Genomic DNA, 24,037 nt, shown 5'->3' with positions numbered 1-24,037 from the left:
AAAAATAACTTTCTTAAAGGTTGTATCACTATTCTCTCTTAATGAGGGAGGCTGAACACAAAGGTATTTATACAAAAAATATTATAGATTAAAGACCTGATCATTCTGAGTGGAGAATTATGAAATAGAGTTTTGCTAATTGTACCCAGATACTTGATAAACTCAGTTTCCTAACTTCTTGGCAAGATTAGTCCATTATGATTAATATGCAAATTTTACATATTTAAATAGGAAGAAAATGCATTCTCATTAACAAAAGCCCTGTGAAATGATCTAAAATTTATCTTTTTTCTTTCTTTCTTTCTTTCTTTCTTTCTTTCTTTCTTTCTTTCTTTCTTTCTTTCTTTCTTTCTTTCTTTCTTTCTTTCTTTCTTTCTTTCTTTCTTTCTTTCTTTCTTTCTTTCTTTCTTTCCTTTCTTTCTTTCCTTTCTTTCTTTCTTTCTTTCTTTCTTTCTTTCTTTCTTTCTTTCTTTCTTTCTTCTTTCTTTCTTTCAGAGAGATGGTGTGATATTATCAGACAAAGGTTAAAGGCTTTACCTAAGATCTAGAAACAAGTCTAAGTTCTAACAATTTCTTAGAAATGTGAAGAGAAGATCTAGGGGATTTTAAACTTTACAACAGGTTGGCAATTCAAATCTGTGAATAGCACTAAAAGATTAAATTCTGTTTTAATGATAAACAAGTGTGAACATCACTTAAAGATTAAATTTTGTTGTAATGATAAACACGTGCAATGCCTGTTAGCTCTTGAGAAAATTTAGCCTGATATTTTTTAGTTCTTTCATGGAATAATTAGTCTCCTCATCTGAAATAGTTAAACTGCCTGTGGCTGACCATTTCTCTAGACTACTGGGTGTGTTAGACTCTAATCTGTTTCCTTTTTGCTTCCTTCTCATAAGTCAGAGTTCAGGAAAAATGCATTGTTAGTGAGTAGCGTTTATTACATGTCTTATAAGAGCCCATTGTTAGTTGAAAAATAACTGTAGAATTTTTATTCATATGTATAATGAAAATCAGAGCAATTGTGCAAAAATGAGCATTACACATTAAGGCAACATTTATGCTTCATTTTCAAGTGGCTATATATCGATCTATATGTGAATAATTTTCAGTTGAAATAGTTGTTTAGTGTTACTGATTTGACCTTATATTACTGAGTTCCTTCAGGCTATTTTCATGTACTCTCCCCTTCACTTTCTGGTCTTTGCAAAATAGTCAGTGTCAATGATGACATTAAATTTTGAAATGCTTGCTTATCTATCTAATTAAGATGTCTCAGAAAACAATATAAAATATTTGTAACCGCAAGGACTCTTGTAGCCTTGGACAATTGAACAGGTTAAGAAGCTTTTCTTTCTTTTTTCTTGTTAGGGAATAAGTTTAATCAGAAAGTATACAGAAGGTAATTAATATTGTTCTCTAAATATTGAGTCATCTTGAAATAGTTATCCCTCTCACCGGAGGGAAGAAGCATTGTTATTTACTAGGATCGAAAACCAATTGATCACCTGGCATCTTGTGGCTGATTGTGGATTGATAATCAGAGAATGAAAAAGTCTTTATTAAGCACTGGCAATTTTACAATCACATTGCACACATGGCGATTTTGATTTTCAGCACTTTTTTCTGCTTACAAATAATGTGTGTTTGTCTTTTAATTTTGCACATGTGAAAATTAAGGTGTAGGGAATTCAAACTTTTATTTTTTTTTTAAGGATCATTACTTTAAAATTGGCAAATGGAATTTCAACCCATTGTAGTCTGATTTCACTTCCTAATCTTTGCTACTATCATGTGGCTTTGTCTCTGTACTTCTTTATAATTTTAAGTGTCTTGCTGACAGAAATACAAGTTCATATATTTGTATCTCCATGAATATTCATTCATGAACATTGCTACCTAGGGCAAAGGACCTAAGTGACCCTGGCAGTAATTGCAGAGTGGTGGGTGATGAGGTTAGAAGGCAGACCAGGGTCAGATCAAATAGGGGTATATAATTTATGTGCAGTTAGAAGCCACAATAAGTGGTTAATTAGAGGACAGACATGGTAACTCCTGTGGTCTGTGGTGTGTGTACTCTGGTGGTGGAGGTGTAGACTTGACAAGAATGGAAAGAGAGATCCCTGAGAAGAGATGTGTGCCATTGGCAAGCTGGAGGTGAGGCCATGTGACTTCCATTGCAGTGAGTTGAATGTTGAATGAGTGAGAAGAGGAATCCTGGATAACCCCTTTGTTGTGTATACTGCTGGAAGATGATGTTTCTTTATTGAGAAAAAAAGAACAGGAGATTGAACAGATTTAATGGTGGAAGTGAGAAATTCAGGGTTTTGTTAGGACCAAGTTAAGGTTAAATATTTAACCACATTAAGTGAAATTACTTAAGTGGGTTCATATTACTGTTGGATATCACTTGCTTTCAGCCTTAAGAATTTCCTTTAATATTTTTTGAAACTAAAGATATGCTAAGTAATGAATTATCTTCATTTTTGTTAAAGAGAATCTATTTGTGTTCATATTTGAAATATTATTTTGTTGAATATGAAAATCTTGACTGACATTTTTCTTTCTTTCAGTACTTTGAATATATCATCCCACTGCCTTATGTTCTCCATTATTTTATTTATTTATTTATTTATTTATTTATTTATTTATTTATTTATTGTGTGTGTGTGTGTGTGTGTGTGTGTGTGTGTGTATGAAAAACCATTATTCTTTTGAAGGTTTCTTCATATGTGCCAAATTGTTTTTCTCTTGATGTTTTCAAGATTTTCTCATGCTCATTGTCATTTATTTATTTGTTTAGTGATCTTGTCCGACTTTTAATAAAGTCATTTTCCTCCACAGTGCATAGCCTGTGGTGTTGTTCCTCAGAGGCACAGTGCTGGGCAGTGCATAGTCACCTTGACATCAGTTTTTATTAAGAGACAACAGTAGTTTCAGTCATTCTCCTTTTGGCTATCTCTGACTCACAATACCCTGTTAAATTTCTAACTGGTCTATCTCCATGGGTTTCATTCTCAGCTGTTGGCCTCTTCTAATTGCTTTCTGATCACTTTATTGTTTTGAATAACACCTAGGGAAAAGATTGCTCTGCAGTTAGATCCAATTAAATTTTAGTGTGCTTTCAGAACTTCCTTTGAAACAAGTCTTTGAAGCTTACTTCTGCTCTAGGAGTGCTCTCTTTACTGCATCTTGCTGTGGTTTGCTTTCTTAAAATGCATAGCTTGTCTGCTGTTATTCTTCTTATTCTCACAGAGCTACAGTGTTCTCTTCATTTATCATCATAAAAAATTTCAATCTTTTTTTAAAAATATTTTTTTATTGACTTCAGAGAGGAAGGGAGAGGGAGAGAGAGATAGAAACATCAATGATGAGAAAGAATCATTGATCAGATGCCTCCTGCATGCACCCCACTGGCTATTGAACCAGGGCATGCCCTGACAGGGAATAGAACTGTGACCTTCTGGTTCATAGGTTGATATTCAGCCACTGAGTCACACCAGCTTGGCTTCAATCTTTTTAAGGATCCTTAGACTTGTACTTCTCATGCTCTCAACCAAATAAAGTCAAGAACCTTAGAGACCTCTGGGACATTCTACTCTTATGGCTTATCCCTTCTTCTGGGAAGAAACCTTGAACCAGTGATTCCGAACTGGGGATAGGGCATTGCTCTAGGAGTGACATCCTTGATATAAAGAGTGAAGTACCCGCCCCCTGAGAGCTTGGTTACACAAGGATGACCGGGGCCAAGTACCATCATCCAGCTGCATTTGGGTAGTCTTCTACCTGATGAAAGGGAGATGAATGAAAGGAGTCCAGATCATTTAGTTGTTCTTGCTTGGAATACAGGTTTGGCAACACTGAGATGGAAAGGACCTAGAATGCTGGTGAACCCCTTTTGGGGAGAAACCATAGCCATAGATTATAATCTTTGGTGAGAGAGAGCTTGTGTTCTTGGCTGCACATGCTTGTCATAGAGCTTCCATCAGGCTGAGATAGGAGGAAGTGGGTCATGGCTCAAATGCCATAGACGCTCACTTTTTATTTATTTTTATTTTATTTTAGATTTATTACCTTTTCTTGAATAAATGTTTTTCATGTTGCATATCCTTAGGACAATTTCCTGTTATTTTAAGTTGTTGTTTTACATTATTTTCAGCTGTATGGTTGTGTCCACAGGGAGGAAGGTCCAGGGAGCTCTTTATACCCCTATTTCAGAAAAGTGCTTTCAAATATATTTATTCTTTTCTGCATAGTGCGCTGTCTCCAAATGAGCATTGTAAAGTTAAAATATTCTGTAAGTAAGTGGTACTTTAGTTGAGAATGAAAAACTAAGAAATTTCACAGAGATTCAATATGGATGATTTATTATTTGGGTTTGTAAAAACATTTTATTCTAGGGAGATCAAGTGTCTATGTTGCTTGCTAATATTTACAAAGATGTGTGGAAAAGGAAAATCTGATCTAAATTATGGGATCTTCTGATTAACCTAGCCCAACTTTATCTTTTGAGAAATAAAGTTGGATACTTCAGGATAAATAATGCCATTTCTGAAGGATCAATAGCCACAGGAGTCTAACATGAGAATATTTAATTGAATATTACTACTATTCTTATGAAGTTTTGAAATGTTCCTTTAAGATAAAATGTGGATATCTGCAGCCATACTACATTTTAAGAAAATCAAATACATAAAAATGAAATTTAGAATAGACACATTTATGAAAATTTTATGAATTTTAGAAATAAGGAACCCATATTAAATGTCAACTGTAATGGAAAAATAATTAAAATATATAAGGAATCCCAAAATAGTTCTTTCAAATCGATTCCTGCTGTAGCATTCTTAACATTTACTTTCTTTTACAAAAACACGTATATGTTTATAAAAAGTGTACTTTGATACATAAATTTCTTTTTATGAACATATTTTCCTATCTGTATTTATTCTGCCTTTTTCAGCAATTATTTTTTTTAAAGTGAAATGATAGAGTTTTTCAAAGCATACACCAGGAAAAATTTACTAGAGTGCTTTTTATCACTAAGTAACAATATTTTAATAAACACTACCTCCCAGTCTCATTAAAAAATATCACCAGAATTCTAATTTATTAATTTACAGATATAATTATAATTATTACAGAGAAAGAACTACTTGAATCTGCATGATCATCATATATTTTTCTCATTAGAGGGATCAACATGGAAAGTAAAATTATAATCAGAAGGTTGCTTGGTGACCATGGAATCTGAACAATAGTTAATCTTTGATAATTGGAATGGTTCATAGTATCAAGCAATTTTGTTTTGACTGAATGTTTGCATTTATTCACTCTACTGTCAATAAATTTTATTCAATTTATAGGAATACAGGCTATAAAATCAGTGCAACTTAAATGTAAGATAGCAATTCTAAAAATATACTGTATAAATAAAAATGATAAATGCAAAATTTAGACATCTACAGAAATATTTTGCAACTAACCATTTCAGATCTCTATTCCTAGAATAAGTTTTATAGAATCTATTGATTGCAAAATAGATGTTTGGCTTTTAAATGCAATGTATGACACTAAGATTATAATTATTACCAATTGCCCAAAGAAGAGTAAAAGAGCACAGTTTAATCATGAGAAGTCTTTTGAAAATATATTGCCAGTAGCCATTGCATAAATATGATAATATCTGTTTGCTTTCTGTTTTTTAGATACTGTCCACTTTGCATGTATATTGTTGTTTAGTTGTCACAATAGGTAGGGACTTGCTCATTTTATGGAAAAGGAAACCAAAACTGTGGAGGTCTATGTAAATTTATGTTGATCTAAGTTTTACAGCTGGTTAATAATGGACTGTGGCATTTACCTTGGCAGCCTGACTCCAGCTCTGCCACATTGCATCTGAAATTATGTAAAAACTTTTTTCTCATCTTCTTTAGTTTATTTCCTTAGGTTTCACAGATTTGAAAAACATGTTTATTGACGCTCTTCCAGATCCAACTGGAGTTCTCTCTGTTCTCTTAACTTGGTTAGTTAGAATGCTGGAGGAGGCCATTCCTTATAATCATAGAAATTCCCACAGGCTTTATGACTTTGCCTATTCTCTCTGTTGCAAAGATACATGATTTGTAGGATAGGTAAGGGGAAGGATATAAGAGCCAGGCTGAAAAGTAGTGTTCCAGGCATTGTTCTAGTGCCACCTACAAGTCATCTTATTTAATCTATGGTAAAGTGCTGTGGGATGGGCATTGTGGTCTCCAGTTTTAAAGATAAAGGAACTTAGATTTAGTGAGGTTATCTAAGGTGATTTTGGCTGCATAGTTTATAATTATTGGTTCTAAACTGTGTCCATTTTTTTCCTGAAGGTGTTGCTCTTTTCCAACAGTCCCTGTCATATCCTCAGATGACTTCTGAGTGCTTGTCATGTCAGGCTTTTTGACTAAGCTATCATCAGGATATTTCTATGGAGCTAGTTATTAGTCCTGTATTAAGGAGATACTAAGAAACAAAAAAGACTAGTCATAAGAAATAAGTTTACATAATTCACTTTGAGATTGCTATGGAAGATTAACAAGTGGTATAATTAAAAAGTGAATCAGTAATAGTTTTATTTAGTTATTGTTGTAGAAAATAGTGGTAGTATAAATCAATATAACACTTACCTGAACAGTAACATGATTTTAACTAATGTAAGAAAAGAGATAGCATGGAATATCATGTCATAAAATGTAATCTTTCAATAACGTAGCATAGTTACTTATTCTATGGGTTCTCCAGAGAAATGGAACTAATAGGAGAGATGGAAAGATAGATAGAAGCTAGATAGATAGTTAATTATAAGGAATTGGCTCATCTAATTATGGAGTTTGAGAAATTCCAAGATCTTCAGTTGGCAAGCTGGATACCCAGGAGAACCACTGATGTAAGTTTCATCCTGAATCCAGGTACAAAGACAGAAGACCAATGTCCCAGCTTGTAGACAGATAGGGAGAGAGAGAGGAAATTTTCACTTACTCAGTCTTTTTTTCTATTCAGGCCTTCATCAGAGTTGATCAAGCCCATCAAATATCTGGGCAGTCTGTGGGCCGATTAAGTTGATACACAAAATTATCCTACTGCTCAATTTTTTCTTGCAGTTAAAGATCCAGACTGATGGTAAGATGACACAGTTGGTAGCTAGCAAATATGTTATGGTGTTTATAGAATAACTAGAGGCCCAGTGCATGAAATTGGTGCATGGGGGTGGGGGTGGGGGGTGGTCCCTCAGCCCAGCCTGCACCCTCTTTAATCTGGGATCCCTCAAGGGATGTCTGCCCATTTAGGCCCAATCCTATGGGATCGGGCCTGTTTACACAGTTGAGATATATATATAAAGTAATTTTGGGTTGGTTAATAATAATTTTATTCTTGAATATTATGATACAGAAATTAAAATGTGTTAATTATTAGGTAATTACATGAAATCATTTTAAAGACGTATCTGCCCATATTGCTATATTTTAAAGAATGCCAGTGAAAGAAGCTGTCAGAAATTAAAATAAAATATTTTGTATTCTACCATGAGGTTATATCCAGGGTTTGTTCAAAATCAAGTATATCTTTATAGGTATAGTGAGGAGAGGATATTTCATGCTTAATGCTAAATCTAGCTATTTTACTTTATGAATTATTAATTACATGATCTTAAGAATAAAAATCTATTTTACAGTACTTCTGTAGGAGAAATAATTTGGTCATCATTGTATTTCATTTTCTTGATTGAATAGATACATAGAATAAAAGGCACTGCTATCTTCTGATAATCACATCCTCAGGCTCTGATTAAATACTTCTCTTATAACCTTACAGAATTTTTAGACTTTCAAATTCAGATCTGGTTCTGCTGAAACCTTCAGCCATTTTGCAGCAACATACTTAAGCTCATTGTTTGTTCAGTAGCCTTAGATTTTTTGGACCCTAAGACCTTTAATATTCACCTTTAAATTATTTCACTTATGACTATAACTAAATATTTAAAACTGCAAGCATCTGATAAGACACAGTTCTAACAAATATAATGATTATTGCCCTGGCCTGTGTTGCTCAGTTGGTTGGGCATTGTCCCTGCACTAAAAGGTCACTGCTCACTTTGCTAATCAGGGTATATGCTAGGATTGAGGGCTTGTTCCCTAGAAGGGGACATGCAGGAGACAGCCAATTGATGTTATATTCTCACATAGATATTTCTCTACTTCTTCTTCTCCCTTTAAAAATCAATAAAAATATAATCTATATAAAAAAAAGCCTAATATGCAAATTGCCCCCTTGACAGGGAGTTCTGTCTGGAGTTTGACTGTTTGCTATGACGTGTGCTGACCATCAGGGGGTGGCATGGAACCTGCTGGGTGTTGGCAACGTGATGCTGGCAGAAGGCTGCAATGGAGGCACTGCAGGCCCAATGAGAGCAAGACCAGGGTGGGATGGTAGAGTAGGTGAGTGGGTAGTTCCAGGCCAAGGTGGGTGCAAGCCACTGGTCGCCGGGAGGGGGCTGATCACCCTGATGACCCAATTGCCCCACCCAGGCACTGAGAGAGCCAGGTGGGGGCCCAATGCCCTGTTGATCCGATTGCAGGGCGACCAGCGGCAGTGATGGGGGGTGGGGCTGCTGTCCAGCTCCCTCAGTGCCTGCGAGCCAGGTGGCAGTGGGGGTGATGGGGACCCTGTGTATGGCTACCAGTGGCAGTGGTAGGGAGTGGGGCCTCCATCAGGCTCCCTCAGTGCCTGGGAGCTGGATGGCAGTGGCAGGGCAGTGAGGCCCCCCCAGGTATGACCAGCTGGAATGGCGGAGGAACAGGTGGCTGAGGGATGCGAGGGAGTACCCAGCTGGCAGCTGCTAGGGACCCTATCAGTACACAGATTTCGTGCACTGGGCCTCTAGTCTATAAAAGCCTAAGTGGCCATTATGACCAAATGACTGGTTGATTGGTCACTATGACTTGCACTAACTACCAGGGTTCAGATGCTCAATGCAGGAGCTTTCCCCTGGTGGTCCGTGCAGTCCCACAGCCAACCCTCCATGGCTGACCGACCTCCTGCAGTCCCTCACTCCGGCTGGCTGGCCTAATCACCAGCCAGGCTGAGGGACTCCACCCATGCGTTAATTCATGCACCAGGCCTCTAGCTATTATGATAATAGAATAGTCAAGGACTACCATCATTCATCTTAACATCCTAGTATTACACCGTTGGAATAGGTTTTTTAAAACATTCTATAATCCATTTCCCCTCTTTCCCTCCCCTATTTCCTTGATCATTGTAGAGAACTTAATGTTAATAATTATTGTTATAGAACCAAAATTGACTGTCATATGACTTAGAAAACTCATAAAATTATTTCTAATACATGGTTTGTAAATCATGGCGGATTTGGAGTATTTTCACCTATATATCTCAAAACAGATTTTTAAATTGGGGCTCTTAATCTGAACAAACATTTTCTTTAGAGATTATATAGACATAATTATTGAAGAGTAACTCACAATAATGAATTTATCTAGTTAATATCATAGAAACATCATATTACATTATCTCCTGAGTAGATATGACTTTTACTCTTAATTGAAAAACCCATTCTGAAGTTAAGCTCAAAGCACGAGTGGAATTTTTGATAATTACAAAATCCAACCTAGAAATGATTTTCTCTTAGCACTAACTCAAAGCAACAGAAGTAATACTCCCAGGGACAAGCAGTACATAGAAGGAAGAAGTGGGGAGACACCTGCATTTTGGCATTGTTTAAGGTTGTTGGGTTTTGTCACCTGTGTGTGATCAGAGCAGAAAAGATGTCCCTGAGTAAGGTAGGCCTCCCTTCATTTTTAAGAGTAAAGCAAATTAACATAATCTGTAGGAGGATCCTACCTAAATGTTTTGGAGATATTGAATCCAATGAATTCAAGTCTTCAGCATCATTTTGTGTCCAGACTTTCCATTGTTCCTACTTCCCACCCCATCTGACTTAGAATGAGAGTTTGTCTTGGAATAGAACTTGATCCAAGCTTCAAGAAAGAATCCTGGCGAGGGCATATGAGACTTCTCCTTACAGTTTGGTAGATTCATATAATCAGGTATAGAAGTCGTGTTAGTGAAAAAATAGAAAACTGCCAGGAACTTGTAGGACATAAAAACAATAGTTAAGTAAAGGCACATTGATCAATCTTTTTCTTAGTATGTATATCTTTTTGTTATTGTGTTTACTTGAACGGTTGTTATCACATCAGTTTTGCTGTTGAGGAAACTAAGATATGAAAAAGTAAACTAGTGGTGGAAGCCAGGAATGACTAGGCAGAACACAGAGGAAATTTAGGGTAATGAGAAAACATTGTGTGATACCATTATGATTGATAGTATTGGTATACATTTGTCCAAACCCATAGAATACACAGAGAGCACTTAATGTTTTGGGGGAAATTTGTTCTGCCATAAGTAATCTTTATAATGTCTTACACTTAAGACAATACTTTTATTAAGTCTGTAATATTCTAGCTCAACAAGTTAGGACATCCCAACATTTTTATTGATTGTTATTGATATTTGTATGTGTGTCTTCAATCTTTGATTCTCTAGCATAAAATGTTGTGAAAAGTGCTTTCTTTTTTTTCTCTCTCTGTTATCTGTTGCCTTTAATTAACATCTAAATAGAGAACATATTCTTCTATAATTATAACATGGAAATGTCTATGAACAAAATAGATACATTTTTTGGCAAATGCCTAGGAAAGAATGGTCAAGTTCATCCAAGGTTTTAAGTAGCAGCATCTCCGCAGCCGGGGCGTGGTCAGTGTTTGGGACAGAGGTGAATATCCGCAATCCGTGCATTCCTTTGATTTCCTCCTTTAGGGCCTGATTTACCATCTGGTGCTGCTGGACAGTCCTCTTCTCCTTAAATTCGTCTGACTCGATCTGGATTTCATACATCGCCCCACAGCCTCCTGAAATGTCAGTCACTTTGATGGTTGTAGCTCGAGGGAAGCTTTCTTTGAGGATCTGGGTTACTTTGAGCTCCCCCTCAGTCTGCGAGGCGAACATCCGCCAGGTGCAGGGAAGAGGAAGCCCGTGGATCCCGCGGAGCAGAGGCGCTGCGGCGGCCGGGCTCCACGCGCCATCTGAAAAGTGCTTTCTAATTCAGATTGCACTTGAGGAATTCTCTTTCATGAATTCAGAACTGAGGAAAGGAGAAGATAGAAAAAATAACAGAGTTTTTATTTAAAAAAGGGAGGCGATAGGACATAGGTCAAGAAAATGAAAATTTGATGTTCTTAGGTAGTCATTGGTGTTTAATAACTTTAATGACCCTAGGATTTTTCCATAAGATAGGTTTATGTCTCAGAAAGTCCAGGTTATGGTTGAAAATACACAGCACATAGGTTTCCAACTTTTCTACCATTGCTCATGTTTCACATTATATTCTGTTATGACTTTTTTACTGCTGAGCCTAGATAAACTTCACAACAGTCCTCTGTACTTCACTCAAAGTGGGCCTGCTAATTCAGTGGTTCTTAACCTTCCTAATACCGCAACCCTTTAATACAGTTCCTCATGTTGTGGTGACCCCCGTCCATAAAATTATTTTTGTTGCTACTTCATAACTGTAATTTTGCTACTGTTATGAATCATACTCACAGGTTCAGAACCGCGAGCAGGGTGGCCTAAGACCATTGGAAAACACAGATATTTACATTATGATTCATAACAGTAGCAAAATTACAGTTATGAAGTAGCAACAAAAATAATGTTAAGGTTGGGATCACCACAACATGAGGAACTGTATTAAAGGGCATTAAAAAGGTTGAGAACCACTGTACTAATTAATTTTAGCTGGGCTTCAGATGAAACCTGTTTCCCTTTTTGGTGTAATCTAGTCATTATTGGAATGCATAAAATAATGCATTCCAATAATGACTAGATTATTGGATAATATAAAGGTGAATATAAAGATAGATAGATGTTTGTATTCTCCTGGATGCTGTATTCTGAAGTTCTCCAGAACAAAAAATAAACTATATAAAATAGTTTTTATCAGTGTGGTGTGAATTTGAGACAAATATAATAAAAAGAATATGGATCATGTGCCAATCTATGGAATCTAAAGAATGGAAGCTAAAACTAAGGGTTTATAAAACTCATCATATACTGGAAGAAATAGCCACATAGCAATGCTACATAATGAAAAACAGAAAATTACCCAGGAAAATTTTGGTATCCCCAAGATGAGGTAAAGAAATTGAATGGAAATTGAATGTAACATCTAGCAACTTTATATGGATTTCCATTATGAAGAAAAATCTTGTTAGACTTCTGTTCCTTGCCATACTGTTTATGTGTGTGTGTATACACAGACACACATATACGAAAGAGATGTATTTCATTTTGTGAAAGTTGGAACATATCAGGGCACACCAGTAAAGTTAAGTGGTTTCTTATGCAACTAATATGCAGATGGACATAACTACCTACTTACTGCTTCCAAGGGTTAATGTAATCTTTTGGGTCTCGTAGGATAAAATGCTTTAGTAACTCATTAGATGTGACAAACTCTTTGAAGTAATTGTCTTATATTAATGTGTGCTGTGAATGAAAATTTTATCATGTTTTTAAATGTGGGTTTGTGGCTTATGAATGTTAGTCAGATATTAAGAGCTTATTATGAAATTAATCTTTGACATTTTCTCTGTCAAGACAATGCAAGTAAAGAATCTAAAATTTGCATACTACATAAAAATAAGAAGAATTAAGGGACTTTGTTATAAGTAAATTTGTATCAGAGATGGGAACAAATATACTTTAGAAGCCCATATTAATAAAATATAAAGTAAAAGGGGATTTCTGAGCAACATCAAGAAAAAAAATTCAAAGGAGTTGGTAAGAGGAGGATTACAAACTCACCATTCTTATTAAAATGTTTTCCATGATTGATTCAAGAAACTGAGAACTGAAGGAGTAAATCCATTACCCCAGATCTGATGAGCATATTGTAATGATGAGTCTTTTGGCATCCATAAAATATTTTCATGGACATATAATGAAGTCAGTTTTAAATTACAAGGAATAATTGAGCCCAGGACTAAGCAAAGGCACAGCTTTACAGAGAAGGGAGGAAAGGGAATGGGAGGACTCTGCTGTTTCTTCTTATGTGGTTGCTGGACTCTCAATAAACGGACCTCTGTTTAAGTGTCGTGGTCTATGGGCTCACACAGATAACCAAGAAAGTAGAAATCTAGAAGCTATAAATCAGCCCTAACCTAAACCCTCATTTACATGTGGATATAAATTTCCCAACTATCCTACTCTCTCCTTCAATGAGAGTTACTAGAGTATCTCCTTGCCAAGAAATTTAGAATAAGGAAGCCAGGCTCCCTTGACACCTGAGAATGTCTTTAATCCATTAATCTAAATATTTTATCACACTGGCTGAAGGACCATTGGAAGACTTCCAGTCAAAGAGAGCTACAGCTCTAGAGTTATGTTTCAGCGTAGATTATTATCTTCACAGTTCCATTCCTGTTGCTTTGCAAATCACATGCTCACATTACACAACCCAGTGTTTGTTCTTATATAAAGTTATTTGAAATTAAATAGGCCAACAACACTTGAAATCACACTGATATTTACATATATCGGTACTATTTTTGAACTTGAAAAGTATTTTAAACACAGTGACCTCCTTTTGTTTACTAAACAAGTCCAGCTATATGGTAATATAGATATTCAGAATTTCCTGCATCTTTTAAATATATTTTTTTAACTTGCAGATTATGGTTTATATAGCTTCTCTTGCTCTGCCCCACCCAGATAATGTTTCTTATTCATATCTTAATGAGAAAATGCAGAAAATAGCATAATCATGACTAGTAAAGCAACTCAAAGGAATAAATCACTGACATTCTCAAGTCTATTTTTATCTATCTTTTCTCATTCATGGTGTTAAAATATCTGAACACTATGAATTGGCAACCAACCCATTCAAAATATTCCTATAGATATATAAATTCATCCCACTTTCAATTACCCTATGATCCTGAACATTTAAACTTGAACATAAGCGGAATTGTATAACTGCCTATTTGGCTGCATTTCACTCTCACTTGTTTTGATGGGATAAACACACTGTATTTTCCAAACCAGATTTTTAAAAGACACTAAGGATGACTGAGCAAAGCATTTTGTTATCAGTAGTACTGTGCCCAGATACAAGTGTATGAAATCCACATTTATGTCTGCAATTTTAGAGAAATAAGAACCGTATGGTATCTTGGTTTTATACTTCCTGAATCAGCTTAATTGCAACTGCATACCAATTAGACTTGAATAAATATGTTGGAGTGCTTTTAGTTGTTGAATTTTGTTCTAAAGCTTTTATTCCAGTTTCATTAAAATATTTCTAACTATACTTGGTTTATTAAATAGATTACCATTTTATACTAATATATATCATATGTTATATTACTTCTTTTTGCTTAATAAGAGCCCTATTTTGGGTATAGTTTTAATGCCAAAATGATATAAAAGTTAAGCAATCCCTCTGTAAACTATTCATATATATATATATATATATATATATATATATATATATATTATATACATGTATACACATTTATATGTATTTATTTTTGCTAATAGTTAATTTCTATAATGTGATCTAGAATGTGAATGAACTTTTAACTTGGCAGTAGTGTTTTTATAGCATTTAAGTGGTTAAGTAAATATAAGTTCACTATAGAAGTGAAACTTGAGATTTGTACACATTTAAGTAATTGATGTTTCAGATGCTCATCTCAATTTACCCAAATTACTATGTCAGCAGAGCTCTGTTACAAATCCCACAATATTATCAATTTTAACTCTATACTGTGTCCTCATTTTACTGAGATCTTGGAAATGGCTATTTAAAGAAGTTGCATAATTCAATGAAGGTCACTGTGTTTCACACAGTCAGATTAAGGTCCAGTACTGTATTCAGTCCACTCTAAAATCCTAATGCTGATAATAGTTTTCTATCCAGGAAAAAAGGGATAGGTGAGTGCTAAGTGATCAAAGTTACATCAAATCATTTGGTATGAGGCAATAAAATGTTTGTCATGCAGAATTACTACTGTAGGGTAGCTTTCTCCTGTTTTGAAAATAAACAATTTTGCTTTACCTGGACTTTTATTTCCCATATATTTATTCCCTGTAATCTACTGTCTATAACAGTGGGAGATCATTGTTTAGTGATAACATGTTATTCTATTCACATTATCTTTTAAGTAAATTTTTTAGGGAAGCATCTTTCTCATTGAAATTCTAATACATCATAATATTTTGTGATTTAAAAGTATTCCATCATTGCTGTGACTTTAAAGTCAGATTTCATTGCATCAGTGCTATGGATTATGTTACATTTTGAAGGATTATGTTGCATTACATACTACTAAGTGCTCTTTATTAAATAGAATTGATAATGTTCAGGTTAAATACATTTTATTTTTTATTTGCCCCTTTATTATACTTAGTAATTTCATTGTTTAGAAACGGAAATGAAATCAGGCTTTATTGTTTCAGTGAAGTTGATAATTAAATTTTAATAAAGTCAAAGAATGATTAATTTGGTTTATCCTATATAATAAAAGGCTAATATGCAAATAGACCGAATGGCAGAATGACTGGTAGCTATGACACATACTGACCACCAGGGGGCAGATACTCAATGCAGAGCTTTCCCCTGATGGTCAGTGCAGTCCCACAGTGGGAGCCCTGCTCAGCCAAAAGCCTTGACCTGGACTCAAGGCTGAGGAGTGCAGCAGCGGTGGCTGGAGCCTCTCCAGCCTCCACAGCAGTGCTAAGGATATCTTATTGCCATCCATTGGGCATCCCCCAAGCTCTCCCAGACTGCAAGAGGGTACAGGCTAGGCTGAGGGACTCCCCAGTTCAAAATTATTGTATATTATTATTTTTATTAAAAATTTTAATGTGGACATTGTTGCAATGTTCTCCTTTCTCCTCCACTTTGCCCACCACTACCTTCCCCAGGCCTCCCCTTTTTGGCCTTCACCAAACTGATGTTGGTGTCCATGAGGTATGCATATATGTTCTTTAGCTATCCCCTTCACCTTCTCTATCCTGTGTCACACAAATTCCTTGATGGATTCTTCCTTTATAATTTTTTCCAGTGATGAAAGTTAACATAACACAGAGAAATAATTAGTTTATAATTAAGAAACATTATTTCCCAGGCAGAATGAATTTTGAAGCCTTAATTAATTTCAGTGAGCCTAGATTATAAATATATTTCTTCAATCTTAGACAGGGATATTTTGCCTCAGAGAAAAATTTATACACCTAATATTCAAAGATATCTGCATTTTAGTTACAAATCTGTTCTTTATTTCATTCTGATTTCCCCCTTTTGTACCATTAAACTAGTCCAGTGCCAGTACTCAAATCCTCTGTGCATATAGCAAGTTTTTTTGCTTGTTGGTTGGTTTCTCTATCTAGTGGTTATCAGAGTGATCTAGGGCCAGCCTATGGGGACTTGTTAGAAATGATAACCCTATTTTGTCAGACCTACTGTATCAGTATCTGTGAGAATGAGATCCAATTATCTGTATTTTAACAAGCCTTTCAAGTACTTCTCACGAATGCTAAAATTTGAGAATAACACTTAAAAAATACAATTGAATTAATGAGTTAAACATAAAAATGAACTCACAAATATTTGAAGAAGTAATAGATGAATTTTCACTTCCCCTTATAAAATATAAAACTTTTCAAAGCATAAAATACTGAAAAATAATTAAAAATGTGAATGTTTCATATTACATAAAAAACAACATTTAAAATATTAAACAATGAAGTAAGAATATATTCACAATAAATATGATAAAGAGCTATATTATTAATATATAAAGAGAACTTACAAATAAATAAGGATTGAAAGAATATGTCCAAAGGAAAAAAATAGAAAAATAACCTTGAAATACATTTTCCTTATTTGTATGGTTTTTACTGCATTTTTAAAACAATTATATTTTACTTTTAAAGTAACAAAATATGAAAGTGATTTAATTTTTATATTGATTTTGGAGAGAGAGGGAAATAGAGGGAGAGAGAAACATGGATTTGTTGCCTCCTGCACACTCCCCCCCCCCCCCCCCCCATACACAGATTTGGTATGGAGATTATAACCTTGGCATATACCCTAATTAGGAATCAAACCAGTATCAAACCAGTGACCTTTTAGGTGTATGGGACACCAACTGAGCCACAACAGCCAGGGTATGAAAGAGGTTTTATATCTCGAGTCTTAGTTTGCTTAGTTTATCAACAAGTGAAAAGGAAATCATTTTTTATGAAGTGCATACTATTTATAAGTAGCAGCTAAATTTTCCAAGGCTCATGTTTGGCAAGGAGGAAAGAATAAAGAAATTACTCCAACCAAGAAAAACAATTACATTCATCTTACAGAGTAATTGAAAAAAAGGAGGATCCCTCCTGAGTTAGAAATCATGTTTCTATTTTTTGTACTGCAGTTAACAAGCAAATAATCCCTCATATCACTCTCAAAATACTTCATTAGTTTAGAGTAGTGATGTTCATTCTCCAGCACACCGCAGTGCATGTGGACCATTTAGGGGTCTTGATAATAATATTGTACATAGGTTACTTGGTGAGACAACCATAGTTTCTGATTGAGCATTTTGGGGGTGTGGACGAACAATTTGCATTTTTAATGATTTTCCAGGTGATGCTGATGCTGTTGGACTGGGAACTATACAGCAGGTCCTGGAATGATGTCAGTTTATTGAATGCTATTTTATTATGCTGATGAAGAATACCAAATATTCCATTCCTGGCCAGAACCACTGTCTGTGTGGAATTTGCACATTCTCTCCATGTCTGAGTGGGTCTCTTCCAGAGACGCAGGTTTCCCCCCACATCACAAGGATGTATACTTGAGGCGAATTATCATGCCTATATTGCCCAGTCTGAGTGTGGATGTAGGTGCGAGTGTGCCCTGAGATGGAAGGGGGTCTGACCAGAGTGGGTTCCCATCTTGTGCCCTGAGGTGCTGTGGGCAGCTCCAGCCACACTTGACCCTCACCTGGCATAAGCAAGTTGGAAAATAATCATCTTACTTTTTTAAAATTAAATTTTATCAAATGTAGGTATAACTCAGAGGTGTCAATGTTGAATATTAGAAGTGTTTGGGACTTCATTTAAAAGTTTGGTGGTGTTTTTTGCCATAGGATATTAACTCCTGCTTATATCAATTAGCCTATGGTAAAATCGGTTTTGTTAAACATCATTCTGCTTAAATTCACAGTTCCCAAGAGCCTATTCAAAACATTAAATGAGGACTTGCTGGCTCCGATAATCATCAGTTAGGTCCAGGACTTTACCGTTCTTGCATTCCATGACCTAATGAGAAATAGATGAGGGGAGAGAGAAAAAAAAGCAGAGCATGTTCAGTGTCTCACGTGAAACAGAATAGATCTTTCAACGTAATAGATTTTGTAATAAGTAAATTAACTCCTCAAATCCTTAAAATCTCAAAACCATAAGGAAAACTATTTTGTCTAAAATTTTCATGCCTTAGATTTCTCCTTTATTGTTTTCTTCTCCAGTCTGCATCATTACCTTTTCTTCTTAGAACTACAATTGCATTTATAGTCAGTAACACAGTATCATTCACATTTAGCCTCTGTTTCCTTTTATGTTAGTTTAATCAGATTATTAGACCTCTGAAGGCCAGGAAGCAAGTCTTCATTTATTTTACATTTACCCTTCATGCCTAGTACGGATCCCCTACTTTGTAAGAGATTTGATTAAAGCTTGCTGAATCACTCACTTGTAAATTGCTTTATAGTCTTTGTGAATGTTCTATCTCAATGTCAGTATTCTTCACCCTGTTGTCTGCTTTCTTGACTTTATTTCTCAAATTAAAGTACTGCAGAGAGGTGCTCTTACTCTTTCTACACAACTTCAAGGGAATTAGTCACTCCAGAATAGGAGGAAGACATTCTGAGGACAAATAAATGTGGTGTGATAAGACACTTTTGCCTCTGGTGGCTGAAGCCATAGTGTGTTGCTGTGGTAATTTACTAAATGGTACCCTAGTGGCCTGGACGAGTTTGTAGGCTTCAGAACAGCTTCATTTATTACCAAGAAGAGATTTACACATAGGACTTCAGTCCAACTACACTGATAATAGAAGAAATACAGCCATCGGGCTGAGATCCAAAACATCACTTAGGGTTATATCACTAATAAAATTTCCCAAAACTGGACCAGCCAAACTAGAGGGATTTAATGCTATCGAATTATTATTTAGGAATAAAATGGATTGATTACTTTTATAATAATATAAGGTTGCTATTTTTTAGCAGAACCATTTGAAACTACCAACATGTTTTACCTTATGTAATTTATGAAATTCCCTTTCAGCAATACCATCCAATTGTTAAAACTTCTTAAAATTGATAATATATGAGGAATTGCTAAGAAAGATACATTATGTATGCATTTTATCTCAAAAATGTAAAATTTAAGAAAAAAATAGTCATTCCTCACTGATTTGCATTATCTAAGATGTTAACTGAAACTTATGAGATTTAAGTGCCACAGAATTATGCAAAGCTAATTCCTATATGCACATTTTTCACTTAACATAATACCATTGCAAACTGAAGAACCCTACGATTAAAAATAAACTAAGAGAGTACCATTGATGGGATTGGATGTTTTTAATTTTTGTATTTTTTTATTTTCCAGATTATCTAACTTTGAGATCAGAACTGAACTTATATTTAAAGACTATTGTGAGGACAATAGTGTCTTATCACACCACATTTATTTGTCCTCACACTTTCTATTGCAAGAAAACTTTGCTTTCAATATGAAAATAAACAACTTATTAATAACTTAAGAATCAACATCTATACAGCGCATATATATATATATATATATATATATATATATATATATAAAATCAGGCTGTGCCCACCCCTATGACTGGTAGCTATAATGCACACTGACCACTAGGGGTTAGACTCTCAACGCAGGAGCTGCCATGATGCGCACTGGCCATCCTATCTAATAAAAGAGTAATATTCAAGTTGACTGTCATTCTAATACACAAGATGGCTGCCCCCATGTGGTCAAAGATCCTGCCCCATGTGGATACAAGATGGCTGCCACAAGATGGCGGGCAGGGTAGGGCAGTTGGGAGAGACCAGGCCTGCAAGAAAGGGCCGTTGGGAGTGATCGAGTCTGCAGGACAGGGAAATTAGGGGTGACCAGGCCAGCAGAGGAGGGAAGTTGGTGGTGACCAGGCGTGCAGTAAAGGGAAGTTGGGGAAGACCCAGCCCCGCATGGGAGAACAGTTGGGGGGACCAGGCATGCAGGGCAGTTAGGGGCAAACAGGCTGGCAGGCAGAAGCAGTTAGGCAATCAGGAAGACATGCAGGCAAGCAGATGGGAACCAGCCATCCTGAATTGTGAGAGGGATGTTCAATTGCCTGTTTAGGCCTGATCCTTCCGTGATCGGGCCTAAACATGCAGTTGGATATCTCTTGAGGGGTTCCAGATTGGAGAGGGTGCAGGCTGGTCTGAGGGACATATCTCCGCTGCCTCCCCTCCTGTACATGTATTTTGTGCACCAGGCCTCTAGTTTAAATATAAAAGGCACCATGGACCTGGCTCCAACAAACCAACACTTGGCTTTCCCCAAGTGGGACACAGGCCCCACAACCACCCTGGAGCAACAAATTGTAGCCAACACTGCCAAGCCTCCATGGTCAAAATATGGCCCCCAGCACAGCCCAGCCTAGTTCAGAAACTGTTGCTGTGAGCACCAGGTAATGATGTCATAGAGCAACACCCAGCTTCCTCTCCCTAGCAACTAGCCCCCTTGGAATTTCTTCAGTCCAGGAACCTGACTTGCTTTATAGCCAGGTGCAAACATTTTACAGTTCAACCAAGTGAAGTGTTTTCCCACACCTCATCTCATTTGATCCTCACAGAAGTCCTAGAGTAGGTAGATAGGAGACTTAGTAGAATCCTGTTTTCTTTTTATTAGCCAGAAAACAAAGATGTAGAAAGTTTAGTAACTTGACCCACCTGAAAAGAAGAAATTGTGTAACTTGAAAATAACTTCAGGTTTTCTCACTGCACAGAATATAGTCAGACACTGCTATGGTTAAATATTTTACCCTTTGTTATCCCTGCATGATCTACAATAATAATCTGCTTTGTGTTGATATTTAGTGTTGTGTTTCTGACAATTGCCTGAAAGAGAAGTTGGGGTGCTTCACTGGGCTGGAAAAAGTTTAGCTAAATCAGAAAGCCGGTCTAGTTATAAAGAAAGGGTGAATAGTGATATTAAAACATTTCTTCTAATTAATTTCCTTTCAATGTGCATGAATCCATGCACCAGGACACTTAATGATAACTTAAGACTGGGTGTCTGCTTTTCATTTATCTACTCCATATTGACATTATTATCATGATGGTTATTTTAAGTAGTATTTCTTCTGCCAGTTAAAACAAATAAGCCAACAACAATATTAATAAAAATCAAAGCCTTTGGTATTTTTTCTGGTTCCTCTTTTTATCACTCCTCACTCATCAGCATTTCTGTTGGTATTACCCATGAACTATGACTATCCAAGCTAGACCACCATCATCTTTCCTTTGAGCTATTGGAATAATTTCCTAACTGGCCAACTACTATTGTAATTCCTCCTTCTCAAAAAGGATATTGCTTTTATCTTAAGTCACCAATGGCTTTTTCTAGCAATTGGAATAAGCTTGTTACAGTGGCCTTTGCAGCCCTATGGGATATAACCTCTACCTTCCTGATCTGCCTTGTCTTATACACTCATTACCTTAATCCACCTGCATAGACCAAATGCAGGCTTGCCCCAGGGAGTTTGTACTTGATGTTGCCTAGAAATGCTCTTCCCACTGATCTTCATCCACCCCCAATATGCCCTCCTCCACATTTCCCCTTATGTTTTATCTCATTACTGTGATTACTTTTTATATAACACTGTTGGAGATTATCATGTTCTTTTGATTTCTTATGTTCTGTCTCCCTCACTAAAGTAGATATTCTACCAGAAAAGAAAGCTAGTGTCCCTTATTCTCTTTTGAATTTTCTGTGCCCAGCAGATAGTATGGTTGATATTTTTGAATTGCTTGAGAGAATCCACTGAGCACTTGGTGTATGCTAGAGCAGTGGTGTTACACTTATTAATAGTGTAATAACCCAGGGTCTCAAGGACTGCCTTGGAATATTTCAGCATGCATACCTTTAAGAGAATTTACTTCTCAATCCTCAATATCTAGTTGTGATTTTCCAACTGAGAAGCTTTTGAGATTTGCCAGTTTACTTTCCTTACTTTGCCTCTCATAGTTAGCCACTTAAAAAGGCAAACATCTTCTTTTATGAATATGTCTAGGATGCATTGACTATCTAGTCTATAAAAATATCCAAGGTATGGATCATGGGTTTAATTCCTAAGGGAGTTCCTGAGTACTTTCTCAAGAAATACTGGAGGATATGGTGCCTTATTTCATAGTCACAATATTTGAGTCATTCTTTCCTTCCTTTCCACATTCCCTCCTACTTTTTCTATTAGATTCCAAAAATGACTAAGTGAGAATGCTGACTTGGAGTATTAATAGATTTATATGGTGATTTTAACCTTTTCTTCTTATGAATACTTTATTGTCTGGTTGGTTGACAGTTAGAATTGCTTTTAAAAATAAATTTATAATGACATACACTTACATGTCTTTTTCTTAAATGAGCTAAATTTGCTGCTATTAATATTAATGAAAATTTATTTAAATCACATAGTGTGTAGAACATGCCACAAAAAATACAACCTTAGCTATATTTAAACAAGTGGAAGTATTGTTAGCTATTAACTTTTAAAATGTGATAAACGCTATATAGATTTTCAGTTATTTTAGTAAAGCAAGTTTAAAATTATTGTGTTAGGTAGTATCACTACAGGGTTTCTGGAGGGATATTACCCAGCTTTGTCTAAATAGACACTGTCTTTACTTGTAGCTCACAGAGAAGCAAATAAGTCTTGTTAAAGGAAATTCTGGAAACGGTGCTTACTCAATGGTTTTTCTCATTTGAGGCATTAAATTATTGACATATTTCTCTTTCAGACACTGAAAATTTAAAAGTTGGATACACTACATAATTTGAAATAATAAAATTAGATAACATTTATTGTGTGTTTACTCTGTGTGGGGCATAGGTCTAAGCATTTAACCACATTAGCTCATTTAATCCTCATAATAGTTACCTCTGCTATGGTAGGTGCTATTTATTTCTCCATTTCACATAGTGAAACTGAGGCTAAGAGGAAGATAAGTACTTTACCCCAAGTTAATGAGTGCAGCATCCAGAAGCCAAACCCAGAGAATGTGGATCCAGAAATTTAATCCACAGGTTATACAGGACAATACCAGAAAGAGATGTTAAATTGTTTAGAAGAGAGGTAAAAACATATTTTGAGACAGTTGTGCCCCTCCTTCTGTAACTTTTTGTCATATTATTAAAGTATTAATATAGTGGTATATACTATCTATATATATTGGGTCGGCAGCTAAGTAATTGCGGGTTTCACACACATATGGCTTCAGTTGAATTTTTAGTTTGCAGACGTAGTACAAATGTAAAACACATTTTGTTATTTGATAGTTGGCTATTCAGCTGTTAATCAGTAAAAAAAGTTTTTTGATCTGTTTTGTAGTTTTCGTTTGGTGTTCGTTGAAAAATGAAAAATCAAAAGGAACATTTTCGTCATATTTTGCTTTTTTATTTCCGCAAAGGGAAAACGCATCGCAAGCTCATAAAAAGTTATGTGCTGTTTATGGTGACGAAGCCTTAAAAGAACGGCAGTGTCAAAATTGGTTTGCCAAATTTCGTTCTGGTGATTTTTCACTCAAAGATGAAAAACGCTCTGGTCGTCCAGTTGAAGTTGATGACGCCCTAATCAAAGCAA

At 35.7% G+C, this 24,037-nt stretch overlaps 2 protein-coding genes across 3 annotated transcripts in view; one reads left to right on the top strand and one right to left on the bottom strand.

Annotated features, from left to right (window-relative positions):
- CCSER1 (coiled-coil serine rich protein 1) overlaps positions 1-24,037 on the top strand; it is a gene marked incomplete at its 3' end in the record, with an annotated part of 1,087,168 nt that overhangs the window by 98,907 nt on the left and 964,224 nt on the right. The window lies entirely within an intron of this gene.
- LOC311630139 (bolA-like protein 3) lies at positions 10,633-11,127 on the bottom strand. Its single transcript, XM_084898940.1, has one exon. It carries the CDS (start codon positions 11,059-11,061, stop codon positions 10,711-10,713), a length of 351 nt encoding a protein of 116 aa, XP_084755066.1. The 5' UTR covers positions 11,062-11,127; the 3' UTR covers positions 10,633-10,710.

This window comes from Pipistrellus hanaki, assembly GCF_964339955.1.
Source record: "Pipistrellus hanaki genome assembly, chromosome: 1".
NCBI lineage: Eukaryota > Metazoa > Chordata > Mammalia > Chiroptera > Vespertilionidae > Pipistrellus > Pipistrellus hanaki.
This window is presented reverse-complemented; position numbering and strand designations above follow the sequence as displayed.

Bases quoted from the DNA above. Each gene is read 5' to 3' on its own strand.
- LOC311630139 (XM_084898940.1), bottom strand. From the start codon at position 11,061: ATGTTCGCCTCGCAGACTGAGGGGGAGCTCAAAGTAACCCAGATCCTC.